Genomic DNA, 19,751 nt, shown 5'->3' with positions numbered 1-19,751 from the left:
CTCTTTTCGTTCTCTCACACTCTACACAAAGACATTGGGGTTATTTGGTTACTATATCTCAAGTATGTCAACAAGACTAGACAGAGGCACTTCTCACTGGGTAAAAAATGGCTTTCCTCTGGCCCTCTTTGGATACTTTAGTAATCTGCTGAATGCAAGGTGCCATCTCATGTCATCTGAGCTCTGTCACAGTCTAATAGCTCTAAAATAGTTATGCACAGTATTATTATTATTATTAACACATTAATAAAAATAAAATTTATATCTCACTCTTCCTCCCAGTAGGAGCCCACGATGGCAAACAAAAACACTATAAAAACAGACATTAAAATATATTAAAAGAAAACATCTTTTAAAAAAGAGCTTTAAAAACATCTTAAAAAGAGTGCCAACACCAACATAGACTGGGATAAGGTCACTAAAAAGGCTTGTTGAAAGAGGGTGGTCTTCAGAAGGTACCAAAAAAATAGAGATGGCACCTGTCTAATATTTAAGGGGAGGGAATTCCAAAGGGTAGGTGCCACTACACTAAAGGTCCGCTTCCTATGTTATGCGGAAGAGACCTCCTGGTACAATGGTATCCACAGGAGGCCCTCACCTGCAGAGCATAATGATCAACTGGGTATATAAAGGGTAAGATGATCTTTCAGGTATCCTGATCCCAAGCTGTATAGGGCTTTGTACACCAAAGCTAGAACCTTGAGCTTAGCCCAGTAGCTAATGGGCAGCCAGTACAATTCTTTCAGCAGTAAAGGGACATGATAATACCCTGCCCCAGTGAGCAGTCTCATAACCACATTTTGCACCTGCTACAGCTTCCGGACTAACCTCAAGGGCAGACACACATGAAGCACATTACAGTAATCCAAGTTGGAGGTTACCAGTGCATGGACAACAGTGGTCAGGCTATCCCAGTCCAGAAATGGCCACAGCTGTTTTACCAGCTGAAGCTAATAAAAGGTAGTACTAGCCACTGAGGTCACCTGGGCCTCTAGCCATCCAGGAGCACCCTGAGACTACGGACCTGCTCTTTTAGAGTGAATTACGATCCCAAAGCAGGCAACTGACCAATTATCCAAACTCGGGAACAACCAACCCACAGCACCTCTTTCTTGCTAGGAGTCAGAGCCAGTTTATTGGTCCTCATCCAGCCCACAACCAAGTTCAGGCATGGGTCCAGGGCTTGCATGGCCTCTCCTGATTTATTTTTTTATTTATTATTTTTATTTATTTGTTAGATTTTTATACCGCCTCACTAGCATAGCTCTCTGGGCGGTGTACAACAAAGAGTGCAAATATATACAATAAAATTCCATAATATGATACAACAGAAACATATAAAAGAATAAGAAATCTAAAATCAGTTACAGCAGACTTAAAACAAATTTAAAGTTAGATTAAAATGCCATAGAAAAGAGGAAGGTTTTAACTTGGCGCCAAAAAGATAGCAATGTCAGCGCCAAGCGCACCTCATCGGGAAGACTATTCCACAGTTCGGGGGCCACCACTGAGAAGGCCCTAGTTCTTGTTACCACCCTCCAAGCCTCTCTGTGAGTCGGAACTCGGAGGAGGGCCTTTGATGTAGAATGCAGTGTACGGGCAGATTCGTATCGGGAGAGGCAATCCAGCAGGTATTGTGGTCCCGCGCCGTATAAGGCTTTATAGGTTAAAACCAACACTTTGAATGTGGCCTGGAAGCGTATTGGTAGTCAGTGCAAGCGAGCCAGAACAGGTGTTATGTGTTCAGACCGCTTGGTCCTCATTATCAATCTGGCCGCCGTGTTTTGCACTAGCTGTAGCTTCCGAACTGTCTTCAAAGGCAGCCCTACGTAGAGCGCATTGCAGTAATCCAAACGCGAGGTTACCAGAGCATGTACAACTGATGTGAGGTCCTCCCTGCTCAGATAGGGGCGTAGCTGGGCTGAAGTTGGTAGAACGCATTCCGTGCCACCGAGGCTACTTGAGCCTCAAGTGACAGGGAAGGATCTAAAAAAACTCCCAGACTACGAACCCGCTCCTTTAGGGGGAGTGTAACCCTGTCCAGGACAGGGTGTATATCCACCATCTGATCAGAGAAACCACCCACCAACAGCATCTCGGTCTTGTCTGGATTGAGCCTCAGCTTGTTGGCTCTCATCCAGTCCATTATCGCAGCTAGGCAACGGTTCAGCACATTGACAGCCTCACCTGAAGAAGATGAAAAGGAGAAGTAGAGCTGCGTGTCATCAGCGTACTGATGACAACGCACTTCAAAACTCCTGATGACCTCACCCAATGGCTTCATGTAGATGTTGAAAAGCATGGGGGACAGAACTGACCTCTGTGGGACTCCACATTGAAGAACCCACGGTGTCGAGCAATGTTCCCCAAGCACTATCTTCTGGAGACGACCCGCCAAGTAGGAGCGGTACCACTGCCAAGCAGTACCTCCATCTCCCAACTCCACGAGCCTCTCCAGAAGGATACCATGGTCGATGGTATCAAAAGCCACTGAGAGATCAAGGAGAATCAACAGAGTTACACTCCCTCCGTTCCTCTCCCGACATAGGTCATCATACAGGGCGACCAAGGCTGTCTCAGTGCCGAAACCGGTCCTAAAACCCGATTGAAATGGATCTAGATAATCGGTTTCATCCAATAGCGCCTGGAGCTGGCCAGCAACCACTCATTCCAAGATCTTGCCCAGGAATGGAACATTCGCTACTGGTCTGTAGCTGTTGAGATTTTCTGGGTCCAAGGAAGGTTTTTTCAGAAGTGGTCTCACTGCCGCCTCTTTCAGACAGCCAGGGACCACTCCCTCCCGTAAAGAGGCATTTATCACTTCCCTGGCCCAACTAGCTGTTCCATCCCTGCTAGTTTTTATTAGCCAAGAGGGGCAAGGATCGAGTACCGAAGTGGTTGCATGTACCTGTCCAAGCACCTTGTCCACATCCTCTAGCTGAACCAGCTGAAACTCATCCAATAAAACATGACAAGATTGTGCTCCGGACACCTCAATAGGATCAACTGCTGTAAACTGGGAGTCTAAGTTTGGGCGGATGCATAAGATCTTATTCTGGAAGTGTCCAGCAAACTCATTACAGTGGGCCACCGATGACCCTACCATGTCCTGAGGGTCAGAGTGAAGTAGCCCTCGGACAACTCTAAAAAGCTCCGCTGGGCGGGAAAGAGATGACTTAATAGTGGCAGCAAAATGTTGTTTTTTCGCCGCCCTCACCGCTCCTAAGTACAGCTTAGTAGAAGCACTTACCAGCGCATAATTACATCCGTCGGGTGTTCGCCTCCACCTCCTATCTTGTTTCATCGCTCTCAGCTCTGGAGTATACCACGGAGCTGCATGAGCTCTACACAGGAGAGGGTACGCAGGAGCAATCGTGTCAACAGCCCGGGTCATCTCCGCATTCCACAGTTTGACCAGGGCTTCGATAGGAGCGCCAGTCTTATCAGCCGGAAAATCCCCCAGAGCCCTTTGAAAACCTTCAGGATTCAGTAGTCTCCGGGGGCGGACCAATTTAGTAGGTCCCCCACCCTTGCAGAGGGAAAAGCCACTGTAAGTCTAAACTTCAGCAAGCTGTGATCTGTCCATGACAAAGGGAGAGATGTAAAACTCCCCACATCCAGATCACCATCTCCATGTCCAGTAGCAAAAATAAGATCTAGAGTATGCCCCGACACATGCATTGGGCCACTAACATATTGGGACAGCCCCATGGTTGTCATGGAAGCCATGAAGTCCTGAGCTGCCCCGGATAAAGTAGCCTCGGCATGGATGTTGACATCCCCCAGTACCAGTAGTCTGGGGGATCTCAGCAAGACCTCCGAGACCACCTCCGTCAGCTCAGTTAGGGAGGCCGTTGGGCAGCATGGTGGGCGGTACACCAACAGGATTCCCAGTCTGTCCCTCTGACCCAACACAAGGTGCAAACACTCCAGACCAGTAACTACATGGACATGGTACTTGATGAGTGAGATGGAACTCTTATAGATCACAGCGACCCCCCCTCCCCGACCCTCGGATCTACCATGATGCTGAACCAAGTACCCCGGTGAGCAAAGCTGGGAAAGACTAACTCCTCCCTGCTCACCCACCCAGGTCTCGGTTATACATGCCAGATTGGCTGCCTCATCCACAATCAAATCATGGACGAGGGAGGTTTTGTTATGTACCGATCTGGCATTTAAAAGCAGCAGCTGGAGATCCGAGAGTTGGCTGAGAGGACAACCAACAACCCTGCAGGTGTGAGAAAGACCGGAACAAGGCACAGCCACAACATGTCTGGGCCGCGTTCCCCTTACCTGGCACGTCCTTCTCACAACGCCATACCTCCCTCTGCCCGTCACTACACTAATTGGGGCCCCCTCAAGTCCCCCTGATTGGTGAAAAAGCCTCTTTCCCAAGCACATAATAAAACATATACAAACACACGTATACTCATTCACATCAAACACAATCACATATACACACCAGCATTCATTCAAAACCAAACGCACCACACAATACCGCGCTCTATACAGGCAGGCACCCACGGCAAAACCTCTTTTTGACCAACGAAAAAGCCTCGTCGTCTGATGATATTAAAGATGTTAGAGATGTGTCCGGTAATCTCTACGGAGCAGACACCGTCGTCGCCACACAGGGGACAGCCAAAGAGCCTTGTTTACTTCTCCTTCTTGAATCCTGCCCCTCCATCGCAGCCACAGACCAGATCATTAGTGTCACGTCTTCTCCCCTCTCTCCACAAAAGAACGCCACCCCCGGAGACGCCAAGCAACGGCGAAGAGGCACAGCCGCGGCGAAAAAGCAACGGCGGCAACGAAAGACATCAACCACAGCAGGGAGCGCAGGCCGCAGCAGCGGCGACATTGACTCCAGGTACTGCTTGTGGTCTTTCCAAAAGTCATGGCAGACAACAGCATCTTCAGCTGGCAATGACAGCATATTCAGCATTCAGGGACCCATCCAGTGTTGCTGTATACAACATTCAGTGCCAGCTATTAGCTGTTCTGAAAGACTGTAAATCTCCATCAACTCTGGGAGGATAGTAACCTGAACTGATGAGAAGTCATTCTGCCTGGGATGACAAGGTGCAGGACCAATGCTGAATACTTCCTACCAAGGGAGGGGTTTCCTTGAAAGACTAAGCTTATGGGATATCTGTTGGCGTGTGTGCGTTGTTGCGTGAAACAGCATACATTACGTTGGAGTTAAGTTGAGCAAGAAACTTCTTCAGAACATTAGAGCATGTTAAGAGTCTTTTATTAAGACATTATGGCTTAAGGCTTAAGAGTAAATACATGTAGAGTTTCTTCAGTCACCCCCCCCCGGGGGTAAACACAGAAGAGAACCTCTCAGTTCAGAGGCAATACTCAGAAGACCAGCCTCACAGATCAGAGGCATAAATCAGAAGACACAACTTACAGACTGTTAGAACTTTCCCAGTCTATCAGATGGTTACCATAGCAACGGCCTTGGCAGTCCGTTCCCAGACTGGGCTAAGACAAAACTCCCCCTAGTTACAGTTTTGCAGACTTGATGGAAAACTACTAGGCCTCATGCCAACAAGCCCCCCTTTTTCCCATCATGTCTGTCAATTACAAAAAAATCTCAACAATACATCTCCACAATACATAGTCATACAGTAATACATTTCTACAATACCTCTTGCAATACATTTCAGTACATTGCATCATACATTTTCAGTTCAGTACAGTTCAAAATTACATCTCAGTACAGTTCAAAACTTTATTCACTCAAACTTTGGTTGAACACATGTCAAATAAAGTGCCTCAGGATCCATTTCTACAACTTTATTCATTCCAGGACTTGTTATTAATCCCACGGTAAATCTTTCAGGAGGTTTGCCTAAATTTGCTCTTGTAGAGCGTCTTAAAGGAACCAGAGCTTCGGCTCTCTCTGCCCCCCCATTTGTGCTTGTACTTGTGCTTGTGCTTGGCACCGCGTGCCCAGGATCTTCCATTTCCTCAGCTTTTCGTTTCTTTGATCTGCGTTTCCCACAAATGAGCTCAGTTAAAGCATCCCTGAGAGGAATTTGTGTGCCTTCCACTTTAATGTCAAGGTTTGGCTTAAATGTCTGTGATTGTGTTCGTGTTTGTGTGTCATCTGTTCCTGTAAGAATAACTGTCTGCCTTTGATCCCAAGGCTTTTCTGAGACTTTAATGCTTCTGCTCAGAATTAACTGCTGTGTTTCTGGACACCAAACTCTGAAATATGCATTCTGAAATCCCAAAACAAAACCTCGCTGTGCTCTGGGCGCAAGCTTGCCCCTCCTTTTTCCCTGTGGAATGTGGATCCAGCACCTTGCCCCGAATTTTTGAATGTGTTCTATTTTAGGCTTTCTGCCAGTAAGTTTCTCATAAGGAGACATTCCAATAGCACTGTGTAATACCCTATTGTGATTGTAATTCGCATAAAGAATTGCTTCTGCCCAGAAAGAATTCCCTAAACTGCAATCCATCAGCATGGCTCTCATTGCTTCCTGCAGCACCCTATTTTTTCTCTCAGCAGTTCCATTGGAAAACGGGCTAAATGGAGCAGTGAAATTCTGGTTTATTCCCTTACTCTCCAGAAAGTCACTCAATGCCTTATTCGTGAATTCCCCACCTTGGTCCGAGCGTATAGCCCCACCGTGACGCCGTGTTGTTTCGATTCTCGTAATGAACAGTTTCAGCTTCTGCTCAGCTTCACTTTTATGGTTTAACAGAAAAACATGACAAAATCTTGAAAAATCATCTACCAGTACCATGAAGAATTTCGCACCTCCTCGTGAAGCATTTATTGGCCCTGATAAATCAACATGAACTAGCTGGTAGGGAGCTGTTGTGGTTCTCTCAGCCTCCCGGTTTATTGGTGCAATAGTCATTTTAGCTTTATTACATGCATCACAATCCATTAACTGTCCACAATCCTTTAAACGCATGTTTTCACTGTGCAAAGGGGTTTTCTTTATCGTGTCAAGGTTTGCCTGCCCCAGCCTTTGATGCCATTCATGGACGCAGCCCTGATGTACCTGTGCCTCAGCATTTAACACAGCACACCCTGCTTGACTGCTCTTTATTACAAACTGTGAATCATTCAGGCTTCCCTGCATGCACACTTGATCTCCCCTCATTACAAAACATTGATCTTTGTGAAACAAAATTGAATAATTACAACTCACCAGTTTTCTAACTGATAAAATATTATGAGCCAATTCCGGAACAAACAAACATTCTGACATTATTCCAAGCTTGTCAAACTTCACCAGACCTTTAGCTTCCACAGATTTCCGTGATCCATCTGCCAGGTGCACAAAGTCCTGCACTTCTTCTGAAACGTAAAACAAACTTCTGTCTTTGATTAATATATGGCTTGCCCCGCTGTCAAGGAGCCAGTCAATAGGTCGTAAATCTTGAGACTTCTGTTTACAAACAAAGTTCACACTTCCCTGCTTCAAGCCTCCGTCCCTGGAGTTGCGCTTGACTGGACATTCCCGCTGTAGATGCCGTCAATCTCCGCAAATAAAACAAGCCTTCAGCCTCTGTTGCTGCTCCTGTTTATTATCCTTCGGCACGGCATTTTTCACCTCTTGCCTCCTGACAGCTTCCATCGACTCGGCTCTTTTCGCCTCCTGTCTCCGCTGCCATTCTTGGGTCAGCTTTTCCTCAATAAACGCAACGTTCAAACCTCCGTCAGGCATGGCTTCGAAAGCCATGACCATATTATTCCAAGTCCCATTGAGTGAAGCCAGGATCAGATAGGTCTTCTGAAGTTCAGAGTGTTCGACGCCTCGGTCTGTCAGCTCAGCAAACAGGCGTCTGAATTCCGTGAGATGCTCACACATGTCGCACTCACCCGTGAAGCGCATTTGATAAAGCTTCCGTGCCAAACACAATCTAGATCTCGCAGTCTGTTGCACATTAATGCCTTCCAACCGGTCCCACATCTGTTTGGCGTTTGTAACATCCCTCACGTGTAGCAGTTGAGAGTCTGATAGAGCCAGAAGTATAAAAGCTTGAGCTTGCTCATCATTCCTAGTCCAAGCCGCTGAAAGGGGTGCAGGGGGTGTACCTTCAATAGCTTCCCATAAATCTTGTTTTACTAGGAAAGCACGCATCCTTGGCTTCCAACTGCCATAATTCTTTTCTTTAAGTCGTTCCATCGGCAAGCCTCCCCCAGACAGGTTTACAGCCATGTTGCTCACCTCCGTCTGGTACAATCAATCAAGCTGCCCTCTCTGGAACTCCGTCTGCCGTTCAGACCAGCAACTTACTCCTGTGTAACGCGCTGTGGATCTGGGCCCATAACCCCTGTTGGCGTGTGTGCGTTGTTGCGTGAAACAGCATACATTACGTTGGAGTTAAGTTGAGCAAGAAACTTCTTCAGAGCATTAGAGCATGTTAAGTCTTTTATTAAGACATTATGGCTTAAGGCTTAAGAGTAAATACATGTAGAGTTTCTTCAGTCACCCCCCTCTGGTACATCTCTCTCCAAAGGTAAACACAAAAAGACAACCTCTCAGTGCAGAGGCAATACTCAGAAGACCAGCCTCACAGATCAGAGGCATAAATCAGAAGACACAACTTACAGACTCTGTTAGAACTTTCCCAGTCTATCAGATGGTTACCATAGCAACGGCCTTGGCAGTCCGTTCCCAGACTGGGCTAAGACAAAACTCCCCCTAGTTACAGTTTTGCAGACTTGATGGAAAACTACTAGGCCTCATGCCAACAATATCCTTCTTTGAATACTTGTGAATCAACATGCCTGTTGCAGGTACATTTTTTTCACACTTGGTTGATAACCGTAGCAAGGTCCCAGCAGTGACAGCAGAGTCAAGTGGAACCAGATGTTACAGAGAAATAGAGCTGGTTATCTCCAGCATACTGCTGACACCTCACTTCAAAGCTCCTGCCATGGGGCCAAAAGACAATCACCCAGTGCTATGCTTTGAAAATGATCCTGGAGGTAGGATCAGAACCACTATAAAACAGTGCCTCCAACATCCATCTCACCAAGTCAGCCCAGAAGGATACCATGGTCAATAGTATGAAAAGCTGCTGAGAGATCAAGTAAGAATAACGGGTCATACTCCTCCTGTCCTCCCAATAAACGTCATCCATCAGGGTGACCAAGGCTGATTCAGTCCCATAACCAGGCCTGAACCCCAATTGAAATGGGTCAAGATAATCTTTCACCCAAGAGTACTTGCAATTGCTGTGCCACAACCCTCTTGATCACCTTCCCTAAAAAGGGAGTATTTGCAACTGGGTGGTAGTTGTCACAAATCAATGGGTCCAGGGTAGGCTTTTTCAGGAGTTGTCGGATCACAGCCTCTTTCAGGGCAGCTGGAACCACTTCCTCCCGCAACAATGTGTTGACCACACCGTGGATGCACTCGGTCTAACCCCCTCAGCAAGCTTTAATAAGCCAAGAAGGGCAAGGGTTGAGAGGATACATTGCTGGCCACATCATTGCAAGCACCTTGTCCACATCAGCAGGCCGCATCAACTGAAACTGATCCCAAGAAATTGCAGCAGACATTACACTGGACACCTCACTAGGGACTATGGTAGATGTGAACTGGACATCAAGATTGCTATGGAGGTAAGCAACTTTACCCTCAAAGTGCCTTGCAAACAATTCACAGTGGGCCTCCGAAGGGTCTAAAACTCCATTTCCTGGAGTTGATGTCAACAGACGCCTGACAATATGGAAAAACTCCACTGGACAGCTACTTGAGGGATGCGATGGTGGCAAAGAAGTGGACCTTCTTCACTTTCCTCACTGACACACAGTAGGCATGGTTATGATGTCCGATCAGCTTTACAGCACATCTTTTGCCACTTGTGCCGTAGCTGTCGTCTAGCCTGTTCATTGTCCTTACTTCACTGCTGTACCAAGGTGCAAACCGGGCTCCTCAATGCCTGAGAGGGTGCTCAGGGGCAACCATGTCAAGAGCCTAACACACCTCTTTGTTCCACAGCATGACAAGGGCTTCTGCAGGGTCACCTGCTCTATCTACTGGGAACTCCCCCAGAACATTCAGAAATCTGGTGGATTCCATTAGTCTCTGGGGGCAGACCATCTTAATCTGTCTACCATCCCTGCAAGGTAGGATCAGAGCCATAAATCTAAACTTCACCAGGAAGTGGTCTGACCATGACAATGGGGTGACATCCATCTACCCCATCTCCAGACCACCCCTTCCTCCATCTAGAGCAAAAACCAAGTCGAGGGGCTGGTGACAACTTGAGACAGCCCCATGGTTGTCATGGAGGCCATGAATTCCCAAGCTGGAACACTAGAGGCAGCCTCAGCATGGACACTGAAATCACCCAGGACTATTGTTCTGGGCTCCTCCAATACCACAGCCCAGACAGCCTCCACCAGCTTGGTCAGAGATACTGCTGGGCAGCAGGTGGACAGTACACCAGCAGCAACCCTAGTTTACTGTCTCCTCGGCCCAACACCAAGTGCCAGCTCAAACACAGAGTAGTTTTCTGGTCACAGAGAGAGAAATTCTGTAGACTCCAGCAATCCCTCCCCCATCCCTGCAGCCTGTGCAGGTGTTGCACTGAGTATCTAAGTGGGCAAAGCTGGGTCAGATCAACTCCTCTGAGCTCACCCACCAACATTTTGGTAACGCACACCAAATAGGCACCCTCATCCATGATCAAATCATGGATGAGTGTGATCTTATTGTGTACCAATCTGGCACATAGAGGCCAGTGGGCACAGCTGATGAGCAATGAGGAACCCATGCATGGGAGGAGTGGGAGCAAGGAACAAGGTGTAGATAGGCTTGCCTTTGACTTCTATAGTAGCTCACCACCTCCCCATGGCTATACCTCCCTCTACCTGGGATCACTGAAATTGGGGTGGCATCACCCATATCCTTCCTTACTAAGACTCCTCCTAAACACCTCATATGGACCCAACAAGAGCCCACCAACAAAACGTACCTGAACCAATTGTCCCAGTAGGCCTCTGCGAGAATTGAGATCAGTCAGACCCACTCAATATCTTCCATACAGGGCACATTTACTCCCCTTCCCGTCTCATACCCAGGGAGGGCCAACCTTTTACCAGTTACAGACTCTCACTCTGAAGGCATCTGGTGACTTTCTTCTATTATTCAGTTCACTGCACACACTCTCACCCTGCACAGGAAGAACACAATCGCCTTATGCCCTCCCCACTACCAATCTCCTCTAGATTGGTGTTTATAAAATAGAAGGGGGCAGCACCCTTGCCCTCCCTAAGGGGATCTCCAAGGGACAACCCCCTTCGGTGTGCAACCCCACCGGTGGCAGACCCATCGCCCAAGGGCAGCTGGGCTTTTATGCCACCTGACCCAGCCAGGAGCTGATGCAAGAGGCTGCAAGATTGACTACAGCCTCTCTCTGGATTCAGGGTCAGGCAGGGGGTCCCAGTCCTTGCAGCACTTGCCAGGGACCTCAACAGTCTTGACAGACAGCAATTCAGAGGAGCAAGCAAGCAAGGAAGCACCCAGATGCTCAAGAACTCATTCCCAGGGCAGGTCTTCGCCAGTCCCACAGTGCTGCAGCTGTTTCCCTTGAATCATTGAATTACTGAATTATTAAGAACAAGATACCACAAGGTTATATAGCTTAGAGTCTGTTTTCATGATTATTCAATGATTACTGGCTGTCAGCACATATACTGTAGCATGTTGCTCATTTGAAAACTTATTCCATATGCTAAGCATGAGAGAAATCAGCTTTCTATTGCTTGGAAAGTGTGCATGTTAATATGTACTCTTTGTGAGGCTAAATAAGCTTGGAACTAATGATAATTTTATTTCTGTTATATATCTACTTACTGAAATATTGGCTGTTTAGCAAATATTACACTGATATCCAATCTTTGCTAAGTGTTTTTATTTATGAACTTTCAGGGAGATGAAGAAGCAAGTCTGGGGTTACCTATAAGCCCTTTTATGGACAGACATTCTCCTCAACTTGCAAACTTACAAGAATCTTTTATTACTCACATTGTTGGTCCTCTCTGTAACTCTTATGATGCAGCTGGCTTGCTTCCTGGCCAGTGGATTGATGAAAAAGAAGATGAAATGGAAAACTGTGAAGATTACGATGCAGAAGAGTTGGATAGTGAAGAGGAGGAGATGGAAGATTTTGGCACAAGTAAGACTAAATACTGCTTGAACTTTCATACAGAATTTTAAATGGATTTGGATTTAGCTGTTTGACTTGTATGATAAGAGATATCATGGTGGACTATCGCCATTATGAGTATCTATAAAGGATAAAATCTGAATCCATTTCAGTCTGGTTTCAGGCCTGGCTATGGTACAGAGACAGCTTTGGTCGCCTTGGTGGATGACCTACGCAGAGAGCTGGACAGGGGGAGTGTGTCCCTGTTGGTTCTACTGGACCTCTCAGCGGCTTTCAATACCATCGACCATGGTATCCTTCTGGACCGCCTTGCTGGGATGACTTGGGGGCACTGTGTTACAATGGCTCCATTCCATTCTGGAGGGACGAACCCAGAAGGTGGTGCTGGGGGATTCCTGTTCAACTCCTTGGCCGTTGACCTATGAGGTCCCTCAGGGTTCAGTTTTGTCCCCCATGTTATTTAACATCTACATGAAACCTCTGGGAGAGGTTGTCCGGGGGTTTGGGGTTCAGTGCTATCAGTATGCGGATGACACCCAACTCTATTTCTCCTTTCCACCTAAAGCCAAGGAAGCTGTCCTGGTCCTGAACCAGTGCCTGGCATCAGTGATGGACTGGATGAGGGCAAGCAAATTGAAACTAAATCCAGACAAGACAGAGGTGCTCCTGCTCAGTCGAAGGGCAGATCAGGGAATAGGGATTCAGCCTGTGCTGGATGGGGTTACACTCCCCCTGAAGACACAGGTTCACAGTTTGGGTGTGCTCCTGGACACAGCTCTGAACTTGGAGGCCCAGGTCTTGGCAGTGGCCAGGAGTGCTTTTGCCCAGTTAAGACTGGTGTGCCAGCTGCGCCCGTTCCTGGAAATGCCTGATTTGACTATGGTGATGCATGCCTTAGTTACATCCCGTTTAGATTACTGTAACGCGCTCCACGTGGGGCTGCCTTTGAAGACTGTTCAGAAACTTAAACTGGTACAAAGAGCTGCAGCCCAGAGTATTAACGGGCTGGTTACAGGGACCATACAACTCCCTTGTTACAACAACTCCACTGGCTGCCAGTCTGTTTCTGGTCACAATTCAAAGTGCTGGTTTTGACCTATAAAGCCCTATATGGCCTAGGACCAGGCTATTTGTCAGACCGTATCTCCCTATATGAGCCTGCCTGGGCCCTGAGATCTTCAGGAGGGGCCCTTCTCTCAGTCCCAACACCTTCACAAGCAAGATTGGTGGGGACGTGAGATAGGGCCTTCTTGGTGGCTGCTCCTAGGTTCTGAAACTCCCTTCCTAGGGAGGCACGAATGGTCCCCTCCTTGCCATCCTTCCATCGGCAAGTAAAGACTTTTTTATTCCAACAGGCTTTTGAGATAGAAGGTGTTTAGGATTGGGCTTTACAAGGTTGGTTTATTGTTTTATGCTGTTATTTGTATAATATTAAATTGTTTTTTTAGTATTTTAAGTGCCTGTTTCATGGTTTTAAGGTTGCATATAGTTTAATTGTATCTTAATTGTTTATTTTTGTATGTTTTTAACTACATGTAGTTTTATTTGTAAGCCACCCTGAGTTCCAGTTTGGAAAAAGGGCGGGGTAAAAATAAAGTTTCATTCATTCATAAAATCCATTGTTGCGTGAGTGGACTTCTGCTAGTGCAATGGGGCTTCCCAATCTTCTCTTCACCTTGCATCCCACCAGTCTGCTTCAGAGGGTCCCCTGACCCTCCACACCACATTTTAGCGGTGCATAGGGGCTGCGGGTGGGAGAAGAGGAAGGGGAAGCCCCATTGCACTCACAAAAGTCCTCTCATGTCCATTTTCCTCATGCATGAACAGCATTGATTTATTGCCCAAACCTTGCTTATTGCACCCAATTTTCCCTTATTTTCATGTTCAGTTCCCTGTAGCTACTACATGTTTCTTCTACCTCCAAGGTTCTGTCCCACAAGGCTTGTCTTGAATCACCATTCTGAGCTCACTGGCCATTCTCCCTTTCCTTAGCACACCCTATTCCCTGCCTAATCAGACAAAATGGCTAATGAAGATGTATTCACAGTCATTCAGATTGGTTCACTAGTAGCATGTCAGAGAATATAATAACACCTGTTGCATACAACAGCACACACAATTCACATGTTACTACTTGGCTAACAAAGAGAAATTGCTTCATACTAGTTTAGGTCTGTTTTTGATCAATGATGTCCCCCTCCCCCCCCCCCGCCCCTTGCAGAACTACAGAGAAGAAAAACCAGGCAACGAATATTTTGTCAACTAATATACCATTTGAATGAAAATCATAAAGTATGGAAGAAAATAACTGAAGAAGAACTAAATAAATCAGAAGAGAATAAACAATCAGAGAACACATCCTTATGTCAAACAGATGAAATTCAGGTTATTGAGGAAGCAGATGAAGAAGAGGAACGACATCAAGGAGAAGAAAAAAAACATTTTAAGTAAGAAGACTTCAGAATGATGTAAAATACTGCTCCAGAAAGAGTATATTTTCAGGTAATGCTGAGTTTAGATTGACACAGTTGACAGAACCGCAAAAGATCTGAATCCTGTGAAATGACTTTTACATCTCCTAACAGTATCCCACTCCTATGCACTTTTACCACATGGAATTTGTAAACTTTACTCAAAGATATATTGAATATTGTATTTTGTGGTGCAAAACTTTTATGCCCAACTTGGTGTTCAAATACCTTGTTTTGCTACCTTGCTGAAAACAGCTTCTTAATATTAAAGTGGTATTTTCCATTTTTGAGAAAGAAATCAGCAGCCTTAGTTACCAAAGTCACCAGAAACATTTTGTTTATAGGAGCTATTTGGCTGAATACTTATAAATGTTTTGGAATCTGTATTTTATTTTTCATGTGAATTTAAAAATCACTGTGTCTTATCTATCAGTATAAATGTTGCAGTTCACATCTGTTTGATTTGCAATGGATTGATTTAACCATTTGATGACCAGAATAGCTAAGTTCTGGGTTTTGTGGTTAAAAGCGAATCCCATGTGCATCAATTTGATGCTTTTTACTGTGGTGCATAACCTGCCATTTTATTTTTAAAAAAATGTTCAGGTTTGCAATGAGTATCCAGGCTAGTTTGCTAAATATACACCTGTTGCCTTTTTCTCATTGTTCTGTAATAGAACACAAAGCTATTTCACAGTTTTAATAATGAAGGGGTTTTATTCTCTTAGTCAATAATGTTTTAAATATGTTCCACTTTTACTCAGGATTCATGTTTAGAAACATGACAGAACAGATTTTATATTTGCAATTTGTGCTAATGCTAAATGTTCATTTTAAAGAAAATCTACTTTTTCTTTGTATGTAAACTTCTGAAGTATTAAAAGAGTGTTTTCTATAAAGAATTGTTCCAAACTCCATTTTTTCCTCACTTTATACACAACACCCAATACAAGATGAATATTCTTGATTGAAGTAATCAGATATATTTTAGATTGAAAAACTAATGAAAGCACAGTAATAATAAAAGTCCAATCACATGTCCAATATTGTGTTATGCCCCTTTCAGTTTCACTTTACATAAAGTACACTACATTGGGCAGTAGCAGGAAGGTTATTTTTCCCTGAATTGTGTGCATAATTGCAGCCCACTTAGTTTATTTACTGAAGCCCAAAACAAACATGATGGCATCTACACAATTAATGTTTTTTAAAAATAGCAGATAGAGGGCCCAATCAGGTCTAGTGACTGGGTGGGGTTTGGGGAGCGTTAACAATTTACTCCTCACTATGGTCCCAATCTGGATCAGGGAGCCTGTTATCTGCTATTTTTATGGGAAAGAAAGCTTCCATTGACATGAATGAGAGCCTTCCAAAGCAAATGCAGGCACAGGACTCTTGATCCAGATTGAGATTGCTATGAGAGTAAAAGCCTCCTATGCCCAACCAGGGTCCCCCATGCCTGCTGTGAACATTCTAAAAAAAAAAGTGTTCATACAGTTGCTAATTACATAAATGGTGCCATATCTATTTTGCTCTCAGTCATTTCATTAAGTCTTATGAGATAAAGTCTATTGACAAGGCAGTTGGAGAGTGACAAAATTTGCCTTGACTCCACTCCTGTCTGGACACTATTGTCACTAGAGCAAAAGGTGATTTAACTCAATCTCATTAGACTCCCTCGATGCACCCCCTTTACTATATTTCACATAAATAAATGGCTGCTATGAAAAAATAAGAACACAAGAAGAGTTGATCTCTTTATACTGTAGTCTTTTTCACTTTTCTAATTTTTTTTTAAAAGAACATAAAAAGAATTCTCCTGTATCAGACCAAAGATCCATCTAGTGTAGCATTCTGTTCCCAAAGAGGCAGCCAGATGCCTATGGGAAACCCACACCAGAGATGAGCACAATAGCACTCTCCCACTAGTGTTCCCCAGCATGGTATTCAGAAGCATAATGTCTCTGGTACTGGAGATAGAAATATAGCCATCATGGCTAGTAGCCTTACTCTCCATGAATTTATCTAATCCTCTTGTTAAAGCCATCCAAGTTGGTGGCTGTCACCACGTCTTAGAATAGCAAATTTCATCTGTTCAGCTCTATAAAGTACGGCACCTAGATATGCCTTTGTGATGATCAAACTAACCCATGTCTTTGAACACTGAATATTTCAGCCACTAATGACAACTTCTATGGGATACAATGTGTGTCAGAGTGTGTATCCATGTGTTTCACAGAGACACAAAACACACACTCACTGGGTTTTTGCCATAAGCAGCCACCTTATGCTCCCCACTTGTCGTAACCACAAGCATTTTGCTGTAATTGTTATTTGCATTTAGAGAGAGTTGAAATGTTAAGTGATTTATAAATGCCTTTTAAATAAACAAAATACTTTCTGTTGAGATTCATGTTAAATTCCAAATGACCCCTTGGTGCCACTAATGGTATTTTACCTGTGCATAACTAAATTGTTAACCCTTTTTAAGCCCATAGCTTTTAAACCAGAGATACATTCTTAAATCCCTTGGAATAATTACTTCCAACATTGTTTTCCCACTTCTAATTCAGAAACACATGTAGGTTAGCTAGCTGTCTTTATACCGCTGGAAGAGATTTGGAAGCAGCTTACTTAAATATAAAGGTTTAGCCCTTTCCTTTTCTACCTTGTGTTTCAACTGTGCATCAGTTATTTTATAGTACATTTATTTTATAACTGTTATGGGGCAAGCTCACATACCTGCCTGAATGAGCCATCACAGATCAAACGATATAGGAAAAACTTCCTCATATCATTTCACATTGACACAAACAAAATGCTTTTCAAAGTGGTCATTTCACACATTCAGCTGTGAGTCATCAAGTGTTGCATAATGAAGTGATGTACATGTGATCACTGCATCTATACTAACTGGGCATTAATGTTTTGATCATATAGGTGGTAGCTTAGTAGTCAGTATGATATAAACAGTGCACTATAAAAGAAACTAAAGTGCAGCTATGTCTTGACTCAAGTGCTACTGCTGCATATACCCATGATAGACATGTAATAAATTGAATCTGATTTTATATCAGTGTTGCTGATTATATGGGAAAATGTATCAGTGGATTGTGCCTTTAAGTTTGCTTACTTAAAGTACACAGTATGCAATCAGTGCCGAAATTCTATCACTGCTGCCACTATGATGTTCATAAGCCTACAGTAATATTGCCATCAAATGGTTAAATAATAAAAGCTAGCTTAAAGTTACTAATATCTGGGTGGTATATTTATCCTTTCCTTAAACATTACATTTCACTTTCCAAAATAGCAATATAATACCTGCATAATGTGTTAACAATCTTCCTGGCTTGACTGGAGGGTTACATAGTCTCACTGTTGTAAAAACAAAACGACTGTTAAACAAAATTGAAAAAGAAAAAATAAATGAAAGATAGGTTTTCATATAGTATAGAACGTAACTTTGCAAGCAAATAGCTGTGAAGGGTAGAGTGCAGTAGTCCATAGCTTTGTCATAAATTGTGGTGTTGCATTGATGTCAGCTTACCTAGTGTGCTAGCATGGGTTGAACAGCATGTGTTGATAGTATTATGGTATGAACAGCCATAATTGATATGATACTGCAGTGTTATGTAAACTTGCAACAGAGCACAGGCATGGCTAGAGATTTAGCATGAGCAGGTGGTAACAGAAATAGGGAGTAGGGATTAGACCATCTACTTATCATTCCAAAGCCCTTTCAGCTGTTACCTTCACACACCTAGAACCTGGGATCCAAGAAATTAGGGCTGCATCATTCTGCCAATTTATATTTTAAATTAATCAATTAAAAAGTTTTGACTAAAAAGTGCCCTCAATCTGGAAGCAGAGAGGTTTCTAAAAATATATATACAAGTTTGTTTTTTAATCATTATGTGTTATTTAAAAAATTGAAAAGAGGAACCTGAAATGATATACAAAACAAGGGCACAATCTGTGCAAATTATTATTTGGATGTTTCTGGATATTATCAGTTATTTTTTATATTTCTTGTTCTTTGCCAGGCATCTCCAGCAAAGAAAGAGTATTCGACTGAAACAGCCCATACTTATGAAATCCAAAGACTTTGAAATGCCAAAGGGACTCTTTCACTTTTTAAAATATAAGTACTTATAATAACAAGGTTTGGATTCTGAACTGCAGCAGCTCACAATACTTGCCCTAAATACAAGGCAATCATCACAGTTCCCCATGTTCTTCTCTGTCTTGAATTTAATTTGAGCTGAAAAAGCCTTTAACTCCTCCCTTCCTTCCACCTCGTCATTTGTTTCCAACTCAAGGTGCTGATTCTGGCGTACAAAGCCCTATGCAGCTTGGGACCAGGATATCTCTTACCCCTTGTATACCCAGTTGATTACTGCGCTCTAAAGGCGAGGGCCTCCTGCAGATAACATCTTACCAAAAGGTCTGCTCCGCACAACATAGGAAATGGACCTTTAGTGCTATGGCACCTTCCCTTTGGAACTCCCTCCCCTTAAATATTAGACAGGCACCATCTCTGTTATCTTTTTGGTGCCTACTAAAGACCTTCCTCTTTCAACAAGCCTTTTAAGTAGAGACCTTATCCCAGTTTACATGTTTTGGAATTGTTTTTAATGATTTTTTAAAATACATTTTTAAGAAGTTTTATCTTTAAAATGTTTTTTAAATGTTTTGTTTTTGAGGGTTTTTTTGAGGTTTTTTTTCTTTGTTTGCTGCCCCGGATTCCTCCTGGGAGGAAGGGAGGGATAGAAGCGTAGTGAAAAATAACAACTCCCCTCCTCCCAGCATGCTTAACCTTGCTACCATTGCTCCAGTACTAGGAGGGAGTTTTCTCTTCATTAACACCTGATCTCCTGCTGTAACACTGACAGCTGCTGGGGACAGAGGCAAAAAGAGGCTTTCCCCTCCTACCATCACTGGAATAGGAGCAGCAAGATGGATGGCAGGTTGAGGATTGAAGACCTGGTGAGAGGGTGTTGCAAGTGAATGGTGGAAGAAGAGGGCAGGAGTTTTTTAGAGGCTCATTGGGAGATTGGGGAGGTTTTAAACCCTGTGTCCTGACTGAAGGCATGACAGAGTTCCTTTAACTAAATTGGCCTG

General features: G+C 44.1%; 1 protein-coding gene across 5 annotated transcripts in view; it reads left to right on the top strand.

Annotated features, from left to right (window-relative positions):
* PDE3B (phosphodiesterase 3B) overlaps positions 1-19,220 on the top strand; it is a 134,043-nt gene extending 114,823 nt beyond the window's left edge. For 4 of the 5 annotated variants that reach the window (XM_061610302.1, XM_061610301.1, XM_061610305.1 and 1 more), the window contains 2 exons: positions 11,919-12,165; positions 14,378-15,443. In XM_061610302.1, coding sequence (XP_061466286.1) covers positions 11,919-12,165; positions 14,378-14,607 — 477 coding nt within the window. In that variant the 3' untranslated portion in view covers positions 14,608-15,443. Of the gene's footprint in view, positions 1-11,918; positions 12,166-14,377; positions 15,444-18,673 lie in introns of those variants that run through there. The other variant, XR_009760606.1, reaches the window with a different exon arrangement.
* The last annotated feature ends 531 nt before the right edge of the window (positions 19,221-19,751 follow it).

Source organism: Rhineura floridana, chromosome 2 (assembly GCF_030035675.1).
Source record: "Rhineura floridana isolate rRhiFlo1 chromosome 2, rRhiFlo1.hap2, whole genome shotgun sequence".
NCBI lineage: Eukaryota > Metazoa > Chordata > Lepidosauria > Squamata > Rhineuridae > Rhineura > Rhineura floridana.
Note: the sequence above shows the minus strand (reverse complement) of the source record. Positions and strands in the feature narration are given on the sequence as shown.